The following is a 14,666-nucleotide window of genomic DNA, read 5'->3' as shown; positions in this document are numbered from 1 at the left end:
CTAAAATCTCAGTATTCAGGTTAAATTGCTGTGTTGGCACTTTGTGATCAATCAGTGGGTTTGGGGTTGCAGTTTGGGCACCTAAAAGGTCCGCCCTCACTGCTCTATGGTAAGGGGAACACAGCCCCAGAGGATCCGGAGGGCTGCTGTGTGCTCAGCAGTGGAGCATCTGCTCTGCAGGCAGAAAGTCCCAGGTTCAATTTCAAAAGGCTTCTCCATGTATGCATTTATTTATTTGGAGCACTTGTACCCCACTTTTCAGCCAAAGAGTCTCCCAGAGGAGCTTACCGTACTTACAAGCAGAACAAGACAGTCCTCACCCTCAGGCTCACAGTCTTAAAAAGCACAATACACAAGGGAAAAGGAACAAGGAGAGGAGAAGAAACACCCAGGCACCAATTTCTAAGCAGTTGTTCCTGTAATGACCAGCAATTCAAGGGGTGAATAAAGGCCCAGTGGTGGACAGGTGGTCAAAAAGGCCCCAGGGGTAGAAAAGATGTTTATGAGGTACAGGGTGAAAAAATTAAGTAGGAACGATGAGCCTCAGAAATAAAGGGCATGGGAATCCACAGAATTCATTTCCCTTGCCAATTTAGGAGAAATTCCGTTCGTTCCTCATATTTATGTGTAGATAATTAATCTGCACTTCCAAAAACACATAAGCAAAAGTACAGCTGTCATTGAAATTTTGCACTTCTCCAAATTTGGCAACACAGTTCTCCAGAATCATATATATTAGGGGAAAGTGTTATAAAAATGAAGATACCATACAACAATGCATGATATAAGGAAAAATCACATGCAAAATTGTGTATCTGAGAAGAAAATCACACTAAAATGCTTCTGAATTTTCAGGACTTTTTTTTATTAAAAAAAACATTGCAGGTGTTGAAATGGGCAGAAGATAATTTAATATTAGAAAAAGAAGAAATTGGGAGAAACTGAAACCAAAAGATCTGTCCATCTCTATTCTTGATAACACTGTGTGTGCACTAGATTTAGGTGCTGGAACATCCCAGCACCGTGGCTGAAATCTTCCCTGAGAGCCGCTCCTTCCCAACAGAGCATCTCTTCTTGAATGCAGGACAGTCATATGTGGGAGCGTATGAAACATGATGGCACAGCCGATGCCAGGCTCCCATGAAAGGGAATTGGCTCCATTTCAATCTGTGCCTTGCCAAGGCTGTTGTCACTGAGGCCCATATTTGTTGTCCCTGCCCTTTGCCAATAAAGGACGGATGTTCAAGCAGGGAGCACCAGAAGGCTTTCCTCCCACAGCCAGCACACAGTTGACCAGCTGCTCCTCAGAGCCAAATGCAAACTCTCAATGGTGGAGGAGGCCTTTCCGGACGCTGCACCCTCGGCCACTCTACAGCTGGGGGAAGGCAGCGGGCCATCTTGCGCCACCCCACCCCACCCGCCTTTGTACGCCCCTGCAAACACTTCCACTCAAGGTTTAAATTACGAAGTGATCTTAGATGTGCACACAGGCCCCCCTTTCTCATTGCAGCCCCCCTTTTTAAATGGCATATGCACATACCTGTATGTGAAAGTTAAGTGACTGCCAGATGGAGCACCTAGAATGAAACACAACAGGCCTCAGCAACAAGAGGCACCTTCTGTCCCAACTTTTCCATGCCTCCTGTAAGCTCTCCTATGCTTAGGCAAATCTACCAAAATTGCACTTTCCAAAACAATAGGTGGCCACAAACTCAGCTGTTCTCCAAATTCTACAGTGCACTTCTCCAGCAAAGTAATGTGTAAAAAAATGTAGACACCATACTATGAAAATTTAAAAACAAAAAGGGATCAATTAGACAAAATTGCATACAAAATGTGGATAGTGGGAGAAATTTGCCCTATAATGCAGGGGAATTTTCATGGGCACTTAAAAAAATCACAGACTGGAAATGTGGAGAACTGAATCCAAGGCTGGAAAAAGAAGAAACTGAAACTGTTAGATTCCCCCATCACAGGGGCGTAGGAAGGGAGGGGCGATGGGGGCGCTCCTCCCTGGGCAGCATGATCCCAAGGGCACCATGGCAGCTGCCTGCCCCATGCCCCTCCGGGCGGCGCGCCCCGGCCCTGCCCCCAGTGCATGAAGCTCCGCCAGTGCCCCATCGCTAACAATGGCCAGGACACGGGGCCTCACAACCTCCGGGGATGAGGAGTGGAGCTGGGTCAGGATAAATGTTCAATGAGCAAAGCATCTGGAGGAGCCCAGAATCTCAGTTGTGATTGAGTTTGGAATTGTTAAATGCTACCCTCACTCGATTGGGAGCTCTAGCAGCAAAACTCGCTAGAGGGAGCCTTGAGATGGCTTTTCCAACTGAAAGCACCAGGAAAAGAAGGCTCCCTTCTCCAGAGTCAGAACAGCAAACAGCAGGCCTGTGGTTTCATTTCTGAAAGAATTTGAGCCATTGAGATTCTCTAGACTCTCTGCAGCCTTGGCTTACTCCCACCCCATTGGCAGCAGGGCTGCACGCACACATCCCTCAGCACATAATTTTTCTGTAACCATAGTTACATAACATTTTTTGCAGTTGCTAAGAAACGTGGAGTGGGAAGAGGCCCTGATGTGGCTCTGCGAAAGCCTGCAAATAAATCCAGGAGGAGATAAGCTGTTCTTACAACAACCGTCCAAGGATTCAAGAAGACAATGCACAATTCATTGGAAAGAAGTCTTGCCAAACTCAGTTGGACTTACTCCTGAGTAAACACACACAGGAACAGGCTGTGTATCCCCATACACTGACAAAATGTTGCGATGGCCTTATTTTCCCATAGAAAATGGGTTCAGAGTAGCAGAAGAAACTCCATGTGCTGATTTACTTGGGTGCCTAAAATATTGATGCTGCCAGTTGGGGATGGGAACATCAGAAGCTGCCTTCTAGCAGGTCAAGTCATTTATCCATCAAGCCCAGTATTGTCTACTGGAACTGGCAGCACCTCTCCAGGTATCAGGCACAGCCCCCCCCCCCCGCCCCCGACCAGCATCTGCTACCCAGTCCTTTATTTAAATAGACCTGGAAATTCTGCACTCAAGCAGGGGCACTATCCTTTTCTAGCCCTGCATATCACTAGCACAGAATTGCATCCAACACACAATATTTTAGCCAGATCTTAAGACTCTCAGCTTCTTGGTTTTGAAACAGAACACATTTCTAGCACTTCGAAGCTCCCTCAGAAAACACCGAAAGGTAGAGGTCATTCTTGCCAAATCTGAGAAAGCGAAGTATGGTTTTAATAAATTCAACAGGAGAGCTGGAAAAGCCAACTTGGTGCCCCCAGATGTTGTTTGACTACAACTCCCATCAGTGCCGTGTGGTGGCTTTTTTTATAGGGGAACAGTTAGGGCCAGAGGTGCCAGCTTGCAAGGGCGATGGGTGTGTGCGCGACATTGCATGTATGAGCATTACGACTCCCTCCCTAAGCTGGGGGCAGGAACTTCCTGGGCTTTGGGAAGGAGGTGGCAGGGGAACATAGAATCATAGAGTTGGAAGAGACCACAAGGGCCATCCAATCCAACCTCCTGCGAAGCAGGAAACACCATCAAAGCATTCTTGACATATGCCTGTCAAGCCTCTGCTTAAAGACCTCCAAAGAAGGAGACTCCACCACACTCCTTGGCAGCAAATTCCACTGTCGAACAGCTCTTACTGTCAGGAAGTTCTTCCTAATGTTTAGGTGGAAGCTTCTTTCTTGTAGTTTGAATCCATTGCTCCGTGTCTGCTTCCCTGTATGGAGATGCAGGGAGGAGGGGACAACAGAGGGCTCAGACAAAAGTAAATACTGGGAAATGGAACCCAGAAAATGACAGCTCCTTCTCCAAGGGTGGGGGCCAATGTAGGAAGATACCGGGGGTAGGGGCCAACACTCCCCAGGGACAATAGAGGGCCCAGACAATAATAATAATAATAATAATAATAATAATAATAATAATAATAATAATAATATTTATACCCCGCCCATCTGGCCGGGTTCCCCCAGCCACTCTGGGCGGCTTCCAACAAAACACTAAAATACAGAAATCCATCAAACATTAAAATCTTCCCTAAACAGGGCTGCCTTGAGATGCCTTCTAAAGGTCTGGTAATTGTTGTTCTCTTTGACCTCTAGTGGGAGGTCATTCCACAGGGTGGGTGCCACTACCGAGAAGGCCCTCTGCCTGGTTCCCTGTAACTTCGCTTCTCACAGGGAGGGAACCACCAGAAGGCCCTCGGAGCTGGACCTCAGTGTCCGGGCAGAACAATGGGGGTGGAGACGCTCCTTCAGGTATATAGGACCGAGGCCGTTTAGGGCTTTAAAGGTCAGCACCAACACTTTGAACTGTGCTCGGAAACGTACTGGGAGCCAATGTAGGTCTTTCAGGACCGGTGTTATGTGGTCTCGGCGGCCGCTCCCAGTCACCAGTCTAGCTGCCGCATTCTGGATTAGTTGTAGTTTCCGGGTCACCTTCAAAGGTAGCCCCACGTAGAGCGCATTGCAGTAGTCCAAGCGAGAGATAACTAGAGCATGCACCACTCTGGAGAGACAGTCAGTGGGCAGGTAGGGACTCAGCCTGCATACCAGATGGAGCTGATAAACAGCTGCCCTGGACACAGAGTTGACCTGTGCCTCCATGGACAGCTGTGAGTCTAAAATGACTCCCAGGCTGCGCACCTGGTCTTTCAGGGGCACAGTTACCCCATTCAGGACCAGGGAGTCCTCTACACCCGCCCGCCTCCTGTCCCCCACAAACAGTACTTCTGTCTTGTCGGGATTCAATCTCAATCTGTTAGCCGCCATCCATCCTCCAACCGCCTCCAGACACTTACACAGGACCTTCACAGCCTTCACTGGTTCTGATTTAAAAGAGAGGTAGAGCTGGGTATCATCAGCATACTGATGGACACCCAGCCCAAACCCCCTGATGATCTCTCCCAGCGGCTGCATATAGATGTTAAAAAGCATGGGGGAGAGGACAGAACCCTGAGGCACCCCACAAGTGAGAGCCCAGGGGTCTGAACACTCATCCCCCAACACCACTTTCTGAACACGGCCCAGGAGGAAGGAGCGGAACCACTGTATGAGAGTGCCCCCAGCTCCCAAGCCCTCTAGACGGTCCAGAAGGATGTTATGGTCGATGGTGTCAAAAGCCGCTGAGAGATCCAGCAGAACAAGGAAACAGCTGTCACCTTTGTCCCTAGCCCGCCAGAGATCATCGACCAGTGCGACCAAGGCAGTTTCAGTCCCATGATGAGGCCTGAATCCTGACTGGAAGGGATCCAAATGGTCCGCTTCTTCCAGGCGTGCCTGGAGTTGTTCAGCAACCACACGCTCAATCACCTTGCCCAAGAATGGGCATGCTGGGAAATTGAACCCAGAACCTAACAGATCCTTCTCCAAGGGTGGGGGCCAAGGTATGGAGATACAGGGGGGAGGGGCCAACACTCCCCAGGGACAACAGAGGGAAGGGTATCCTACCGAAACACAGGGATGAGCCGGGGTGGAGGGAGGAGGGGCAGGATACATCATGGATCGGGACAGGGTGGGGGTGGGGATCACAGGAAAGAACCACAGCAACATACCCAGCTCCCTAAGCCTCATAAGGCATCGTTTCCAGGCCTTTGACCATTTTGGTTGCCCTCCTCTGGACACGTTCCAGCTTGTCAGTATCCTTCTTGAACTGTGGTGTCCAGAACTGGACACAGTACTCCAGGTGAGGTCTGACCAGAGCAGAATACAGTGGTACTATTACTTCCCTGGATCTAGATGCTATACTCCTATTGATGCAGCCCAGAATTGCATTGGCTTTTTTAGCTGCTACATCACACTGTTTACACGCAGGAGCATTGCCGGCCAGCCGCTGGGCGAGGTGGTGTGTGAGAGAGAGGGGGGGGGGCAGAAAGAGGCAGAGAGACAGAAAGTGAGAGAGACAGAGAGAGAGAGAGAGAGAGAGAGAGAGAGAGACAGAGAGAGACAGAGAGAGACAGAGAGAGACAGAGAGACAGAGAGAGGGGGAGCAGAGAGAGGCAGAGAGGCAGAAAGTGAGAGAGACAGACAGACAGAGAGGCAGAGAGTAGTAGAGAAACAGAGAGAGAGAGAGAGAGAGAGAGAGAGAGAGAGAGAGAGAGAGAGAGAGAGAGAGAGAGAGAGAGAAGTGTGTGGGCCCATGAGGGAAGCAAAGCAAGTTCTTTCCAGCCTGAGGACTCCCCGCGCCCCCAGTGGCAGCTTCGGGAACTGCAGCACCCTTCCCTGGTCTGGAGCTGGGCGAGTCGGAGCGAGAGTCGAGCCCTTTCCCTTCTGGGCGGCTGTGTCGCCGGCGGGATGCCTGCCTTCCTCGCTCGGCTGCTGCCTTAACCATTTAATTTTTTGCTTCTGGGGGGCAGCTGCCCCCTTCTGCCCCCTGGCTATGCCTATGCTGGAGTCTCCTTCTTTGGAGGTCTTTAAGCAGAGGCTGGACAGGCATATGTCAGGAATGCTTTGATGGTGTTTCCTGCTTGGCAGGGGGTTGGACTGGATGGCCCTTGTGGTCTCTTCCAACTCTATGATTCTATGATTCTGTGGGGTGACAGAGACACCCCCAGAGCTTTGAATCAGGGATGGCCCAGGCTGAAATTTCCCTATCACTGCTTTGCAGATCTGAGGCACAATTAATAAAGCAAAAAGAGAGATGCAAACTGGCATGGTTTATTTCAGTTGAACGGTTTCTGATTTGTGCTGTGTATGTGGTGCCCTGGATATGAACTGCAACCGCTGGTTTGACTCAGCTGGCCATTCAGTTTCAAGTTACATTTCTTCTAAGAAACAGAGGAGCAATACCAGTTGGAGTGACAGCCATTTATGTCAGAGACAGAAACAGTACATCCTCAAGGGATTTGATGCTGCAGGTAGCTATTGGAGAAGGACCCAGGCTCCATCCCCAAAGGCCTCTCCCGGCAGGGGTGGAATGCCTCCCAGAGAGCTGCTGCCAGTCAGTCTCAACAATCTAGAGCTCAGTGGACCAATGGCCTGCCTGGCTCGGCATGAGGCGCCTTCTTGTGTTCCACAGGATCACAGCCGAAAAGACAACACATTCATGCCACCTCTCGGTTACACATCTCTGCACTGTGAGGAACAGACTCTGATCAAACAAAATGGCAAGAAAACTCTTCAGCAGGAATACAGAAAAGCAGAATAGAAGACATAACTATCCATTGCCCACAGAGGGAGGCAATATCCTTTATCATCCTAACTATCCCTCTGACTGTTAGTTGAAATTAAGAGCATGTCAAATTAAGAGCCAGTGTGGTGTAGTGGTTAAGAGCGGTAGACTCCTAATCTGGGGAACTGGGTTCGCGTCTCCGCTCCTCCACATGCAGCTGCTGGGTGACCTTGGGCTAGTCACACTTCCTTGAAGTCTCTCAGCCCCACTCACCTCACAGAGTGTTTGTTGTGGGGGAGGAGGGGAAAGGAGATTGTTAGCCGCTTTGAGACTCCTTAGGCTAGTGATAAAGTGGGATATCAAATCCAAACTACTCTTCTTTCTTCTTCTTCTTCTTCTTCTTCTTCTTCTTCTTCTTCTTCTTCTTCTTCTTCTTCTTCTTCTTCTTCTTCTTCTTCTTCTTCTTCTTCTTCCAACATTAATAAGGTTTTGTACTAAATTGACAGTTAACACTGGATTTGACCTGAAAAGCTCACACTGTGCTTTCCTCAATCTTGTACGCTTGCTTTAAGCTTTCACACACATTATCGGTGGGTTTGGTGTTTCTTCCGAAATAATTTAGGAGATTTGTGTAGTTGTGAGACAACAGTGAAGTCTCATGACACTTCAGGAGATGCTGTTACTTTACAGTGGGATTTCACCACATGCCAGCAAATTCAGGTTGTGTTATTAAAGTTCATTTGGTGTTTCTGCACAACAGACCAGCTTCCCTCACCACTATTTTGGACATTTTGTGGTAAAGTGATGAGAAGATGTACCGATATTCCTCCTGTGTCTTTCCCCACCCAGCAAACAAATCAGAATGAATGTTCATGAAATAGTTAATACTACCTAACCTCCAGACAAAAGTTGTACAAAGTCCAGCAAACAGCCTATTCTGGAAATAACTGAAAAGCATCCTGTGGCAGGTCCTCTTGTGGATGGGAGTCCACCTCATCAGAAGTGGCAGACTGGAGTCCACAGAACTTTATGTCAGGGATGGCAAACCAGCCTGGGGTCCATGACAGGGGAGGGGGGGACAGGTGGAAACAGCAGTTCAGCTACATCTGGAGGGTCACAGGTCAGCTACCACTGGCTTATGCACAAGACTCTTTGTTTTGGGAACACCAATGGTCTGACTCAGGATAGCATCACACCCTTGGTCCATGTAGCCCAGTTGCTCTTTGGTGTTGGAGGGTTTACTTGGAGATGCCAGAGATGGGACCTGGGACCTTCTGCAGGCAAAGCAGATGCTCTTCCCCTGGGCTTTGGCCCTTCCTCAAGCTTCAGGCAGTGGCGGCTAGCATGCAACTCCGCAGTTGTTGTTGGACTACAACTCCCATAATGCCTCAGATGCAGACACCCCAGGGGTCAAATTGCCACCCCTGATTGTCATTTGAGCTTCCTCACACAATCCCCGAGAACATGCCCCAACTGTACCAGTTGGAAGGGACCACAAAGGTCATCCAACCCCCTGCAATGGAATATTTTGCTCAACACACAGCTCAGACTCACGTCCCCGAGATTAAGAGTCTCATACTCTATCAACTGAGCTACTCCCAACATCTTCGCACTTCTGTCTCAGCGACAGCAATGCTCACTTGGTCATGTACACAGAGTGGAAGATAACAGAATCCCCAAGGACATGGTCTATGGAGAGCTGTCTTTAGGCACCAGGCAGACCAATTCTGTGCAACAGAGACACCTGCAAATGTGACATGAAGGTTGGCAACAACAACTCTGCCGTGCAGGAATCCCTTGCAGATGAGTGCAGTGCCTAGAGACAGTCAGGTCATGCATCCACAGCAGTGACCAGAGAAGGAATGACCGCTGGGAGGAGCGCGAGAATAGAAACACCCTAATGCAGCACAACCAGACACCTTCATCTGCCCCAGCTGCAACAAAACATGTCTCTCCCCGATCAGTCTCTACAGCCACAGCAGGTGCTGTAACTCTCCAATGATATGACTTTACCCCTGAAGGCACACTCTTCCATTATCTCCTGAGACAGATGGATGCCAACAATGTTTGGGTGGGGCACAAATTCAGAACCTGTTTTTTTTTGTTTTTGTTTTTTTAAGGCGGGGGTGTCCTCAAGATAGCATCTGCTTCTTCTTCTCAAAGAACTGTTTGCACCAAACATTATAAATGGGTTCTTATAGATAGTAATTATAGACAACTTCCTATGATAACATCTAAATCCAGTTTAGAATGTTTTTTAAAAACAAAACAGAACAGAACTGGAACTTGTAACAGGAACCCAGAGCTTAGGTTGTAAGACAGCATATTCCAGAATGGTCTTTGTGTGACATCCTTCATTTGCTGCCTGTGTAAATGTGAAATCATTGAGTGGTGGGCAATAGGGAATTTTGCAAGTGTGGCTTCAGTGGGTTCCAAGTTTGCAAAGCAGAGAAGAGGACCATCCTCTCCTTACCTGGGCAGGGATACCTTTGCCATGCAGAGATAGCAAGTGTGAAGATTATCAGTAAGTATTGAGCTGTCTTAAGCCTCAGTAACTCCCCCTTTGTATCCATTTTGTTTTTAATTTGTATTTTATATTTTAGAGAAACATAAAATAAAAGATGTTCCTACTTAACATGGATCACAGCCAAGCAGAAGGAGGGGAGCACTAGATCTTCCTGGATTCCTCATTAGGTGGGCAGGGGAAGAAGAGGGCTTTGCTAATGTGGATCCTGATGGTTCTCTTTTATTTTTCCTTTATTTTCTTTACATGGTTTCAAGGTCTAGAGTATATTGAGGGCAGGGGGCATTTGCATGTGTATGATCAATAAACACTTTCCATATTTTCTCAGTCCTATTTTCTTTTGTCCTCTGGTTGTGTTAATTTCTCTCAACCAGTACAGTAGGGACATATTATATAAGCACAATTTCATAGAATCATAGAGTTGGAAGAGACCACAAGGGCCATCCAGTCCAACCCCCTAATTTCAATGGCAGGATTTGAGTGTTTTTCCTTATTGTCAATGGAGAGAAGTCTCAAGGCATGACTTTGTAATCCTTTTATATTCTTTTACTCCTTCAAAAATTTCGTAGATTTTTTCCCAGACTCTTTGTAGTCCATTCTCTCCCATCTTGTGATGTTGTTTAGTCTGGGGATTTCCTTTGTCCTCTCAAATTTCAATATGGCGTTCGGGCAGAAGTGTCGGAGACATATCTTAAATTCAATAGCCAGGGCTCCAGATTCCCGCCACCCGATTTCCGAAGGGGTCGCCACTAAAAGAAAACAAAACCAATTTTGCAGAAAACCAGTCTTATGAAATGAAATCATCTCCCCTTGGCTCTGCTGACCACAGGGGAGAACTCCTACTTGCTATTTTTAGGACGATTCCCAGTCCCGTTTCCGCTTAGTAGCTGCAGGCTCGGTAATTGCGTCTAGAAAGCCTCAGTGAAGGGGGGGAACGACCTCCGTCTTCTTTGAATTCCACCCCCAAGTCCAAATTTTCCTGAATAAAAAAATAGAGTCTTACTTGTAGATCCAATCTTGATTTTGGAGGCATCTGGTGCTCAATTGGTGTCGGCTCGGAGCTTTGCGCCACAGAGTGAGCGTATCTTCCCAAGGCTCCGTCGCGCGCTGCCTGCGGACTTCACCCCCTAAAAAGGGGGGGTTACTCGCAGCGACCGCGACTTTGAGGAGCTCTGCTGGGTACCACGTCCCTGGACAGCCCAGTCCAGGGGTTCTCCGGGGCGCCACCTCGCTCGGGTGGCATTCCCCCCTCTCTGTAACACTCGGGGATCTCGGAGATCGAGAATCCCCCGCCGATCCCAATGGCGACCAGACCGGAAGTCCACTTGTGTGGGTTTTTTTGAGGGGTGTGTGTGTTGTAGAGCTCCCGTGCCTTTTATCAGCTCAATATTGTTTACACCGATTGGCAGCAGCTCTCCAGGGCTCTAGACAGCACTTCCTAGAAATGCCAGAGAGTGAACCTGCCTGAGACAAGGTGTGTGCATGCCCCGTGCTCCATTGCTGGTAGAGAGATGAAGCAATAGGATCCCTTCCACCTGTGTAATATCTGTGTGCCAGGGAGCTGTCAAAAGTCATGGAGCAAGAGCCTGGCAGGAAATGAGGCAGCAACAGGTGGTGTCCCCTTGCCTTTTAGTCACACCTGGCAGAACTGGTTTGCCCTTTCGCTGTGCCTTTTCCATCCATGATAGGCCACAGTCACAACATACATTTAAAGTACTAGGGTACCATGTTATGGCTTCCCAGAGTGGCTTCACATTTGATCCTTCTTCCCAGGGGACTCTGGGAATTGTAGCTCTGGGGTGGGAATGGGGTCCCCTAACAACTCTCAGCACCCTTAACCAAGTAGCACCCCAGAATTATTTGGGGGACATTGTCCATGCACTCACAGGCTGCAGCTTTCTTGGGCCTTGGGGAGATTTTTCCTGTCCTACCTGACCACCCCAGAGACTGGACCTCAGAGCCCCTCAGGCAAAACGAGTGCTCTCCCACTGGGCTGCCACCCACCTCACACAGCAGGAGAGAATCCCCCTCCAGTCTTAAACGTCCAATCCTTTTCACCCTCCAACACTTCTAATCCTTTCATTTATAAAGGCATCCAAGTAAGTAATCATCAGGCTAGCTTATTGTGACAAATTCCAGAGGGGAGAGCAGGCATCCCCAAACTTCGTCCCTCCAGATGTTTTGGACTACAATTCCCATCATCCCTGACCACTGGTCCTGTTAGCTAGGGATCATGGGAGTTGTAGGCCAAAACATCTGGAGGGCCGCAGTTTGGGGATGCCTGGGGTAGAGCATTATGTTTCAACAAAAGCAGCAGCAACAACAACAAAAAGATTGTGGCACCTTAAATTCTAGCAGATTTATTGTGGCATAAGATGTCAAAATAAATCTGCTAGACTAGTCACAAAATTCAGAGGCCAGGATGTTAAATTCACTTCCTGGGAAGTAAGCCCCATTGGTCACAGTGGGAGTTACTTTGATGTAGACACACAGAGAAGAGGCTCAGCTGGTTTATTGTCCTATCTCCAGTAGTCCATGAAAGTTAATGGGGACCCTTGCAAAGGGGTGGACAAGTGCAGAACAGGAGAGCATGAGAACAGGATTGCAAAAGATCAGGAATGCTGTGCTGAATCAGGCCAAAAGCCCACCTAGGGCAGCATCTTGTTCTCAACCAGATTCACTCATTGATTGGTTTATTTATACAGTGGTACCTCTACTTACGAATTTAATGCGTTTCGAACACACATTTGTAAGTCGAAAAAAAATTGTAAGTCGAATCCCATAGGAATGCATTGGGAGAAAAAATTCGTAAGTCAAAACAACCCTATCTAAAAATTCGTAAGTAGAAAAAATCCTATCTAAACTGCATCCAAGATGGCGGACGGAGCTCCATTTGTAAGTAGAAAAATTCATAAGTAGAGTTATTTGTAAGTAGAGGTATCACTGTATGGACTTTTTGGCTCAAAGGCTCCCAAAGCAGTGAACAGATTAAGGTAAAAGAAAATACAGTATAATAAAATTGCAGTAATTGCAAACACAAGAGTATAATAACTACAGGAGATATAGAAAGCAGAAAAAACCAAAGACACCATCAGTTGGGGTGCTGCATTTGCACTCTCACCCCAAGCTCCGCTCTCCAAACCTTCCACCTCTCAACTAGAAGCCAGTCTGACCCCCATTTGCCTGCCGAACTCCTTCCAGCCACAGCTGTTCCACCAAGGAGGAAGCCCACCCACAAACAACAGTTCAAGGGGAATCCTGTCACCTGCATCACCCTCCAGGGGATAAACCCCAAGGGAAAATACCCCTTTGGGGAGGCCCAAGGCTATGGAGCATTCAAATAAGCAGGTCCCCCCACCCCCCGGAAACAGCTATGGCAGAAACTTCCCCTGGCTGCCCGTGCGCAGGGCTGGCAGGCTCAGCCTTCTGGTGGCTCAGCCTTCTGGCTGCTAAACCTGCTGCGCTTCTCCAGGTGCAGCAGCAGCAGCTCGGGATAAAAGGGCAGAGGCGGCTGCAGTCTGCAAGTCTCCCTCCTGCTCCTTGCCTCCAGGTGCCTGGAAAGCCCCCAATTGCACCACCCTCCCCATTCAGAGGCCTTCTGCCTCCAAGAGAGGAGAGCGAACATGACCATCAACGGGGGAGAATGTGGGATGGAGACAGCCACCCAGAAGCCATCTTTGACCCACAAGAGATGAAGGGCCCAATCCTCTGCAGGCTCACTGAAGCCTGTCCGATGTCAAGGAAGTTTATTCTCTAATCAAGCAAAGACGACCAGGATTGCAGTCTAACTACAATGCACAGAAAACATCTCCCTCCTGGCAGCCCGGGGCTTTTCAAAAATTCCAATTTTCGTAGGGGGCTGATTAGTTAACAAAGTGCACTTAATTGGTGCAGCCTTAGCTTTGACGGGAGCAAGAGGGGAGCTATTATTTTGCCATCTGTATCCCACTACAGTACCTTTCAAGGAGCGCACACGCCTCCCCTTTCCGTCTTATCCCCACAACAACCCTGCGAGGTGGGTTAGGTTGAGAGATAGGGACCGGGCCAAGGTTACTCCGTGGGCTCTCGGACGCTCTAACCACTGCACCACACTGTCTACCCCACTCTTAAGGAAACCGTCCCGGGGTTCACAGAGTTACACCCCCTTGCCAGGGAGGGTCACCTTCCAGTCTCTCCTCCTGCACTTACCCGGCCCTCTCGAGCCTGCAAGGCGGAGGCGGAGGCTGCCCGCGGCGGCTCAGGGTCCCCCCCATCGCCCACGAAGGCGCCTCGCTTCACAGGGAGAGCCGCCCGCTGGGCCCGGGCGTCGCCGGCTCGCAGCTCCAGGCGGACGCGCCGCGCCCAGCTCCGGCCGGAGGGGCGGACCCGGTCCGCAGGTGCGGAAGGGCAAAGATCGGCCGCGTTGCATGCGCAGGAGCAGCGCAGAGGGGACGCGAGGGAACCGCCGGAGTTGCCAACTTTTCCTACTGCAGCTGTTCCTCTGCTTTTTTCCAATAAAAGCCCAGAGACATCGAAGTTGAGCCAGCGAGTCTTTTCCTGACATGGAGACGAAGTGAGCCGAGGGAGCTACAGTTCTCTTCTGTTAACTGCCCCGGGAGACAATGTTTTCTCTGGCGGGGCGCCTGTGCCTTTATAACGCGATGATTCCGCAGGTGAAGCTTCTCTGAACCCCTCCTGCTTGGTGCCAAGAAATGTGTCACTTGCTGATTTCTCATCAAAAGCACAGGAGCAGGGGGGGACCCAGGATCAAAACTGGGGGAGGGGATGGTCGGTCAGGGGCGGGGCCAAGGCATGGGAGGGGAGGGGGCACGAAGTGGGAACATGGGCGGGGCTACAGGGCCAGCTGGCCTGATGACACCGTGGCGGCGGCGGCCACCATGTGCTTCTGGGGCTGGCGGCGTCAGCGGCTACCCTGCTTGGCTGGAGAGGACGGGAGGGTTGGGCAGGTGAGAGGGGGTGGCAGGGCGGGCAAGGGTGAGGGCAAGGCAAGGCACGGCCGCAGTCACGACGGCTCCG

At 49.6% G+C, this 14,666-nt stretch overlaps 1 protein-coding gene across 1 annotated transcript in view; it reads right to left on the bottom strand.

The window, feature by feature from the left end:
- Positions 1-13,994, bottom strand: part of TACC1 (transforming acidic coiled-coil containing protein 1) — a 66,020-nt gene extending 52,026 nt beyond the window's left edge. The window contains exon 1 of the mRNA XM_035138972.2: positions 13,839-13,994. Coding sequence (XP_034994863.2) covers positions 13,839-13,903 — 65 coding nt within the window. The 5' untranslated portion in view covers positions 13,904-13,994. The remainder of the gene's footprint in view (positions 1-13,838) is intronic.
- Positions 13,995-14,666: the final 672 nt, after the last annotated feature.

This window comes from Zootoca vivipara, chromosome 15, assembly GCF_963506605.1.
Source record: "Zootoca vivipara chromosome 15, rZooViv1.1, whole genome shotgun sequence".
NCBI classification, from domain to species: domain Eukaryota; kingdom Metazoa; phylum Chordata; class Lepidosauria; order Squamata; family Lacertidae; genus Zootoca; species Zootoca vivipara.
This window is presented reverse-complemented; position numbering and strand designations above follow the sequence as displayed.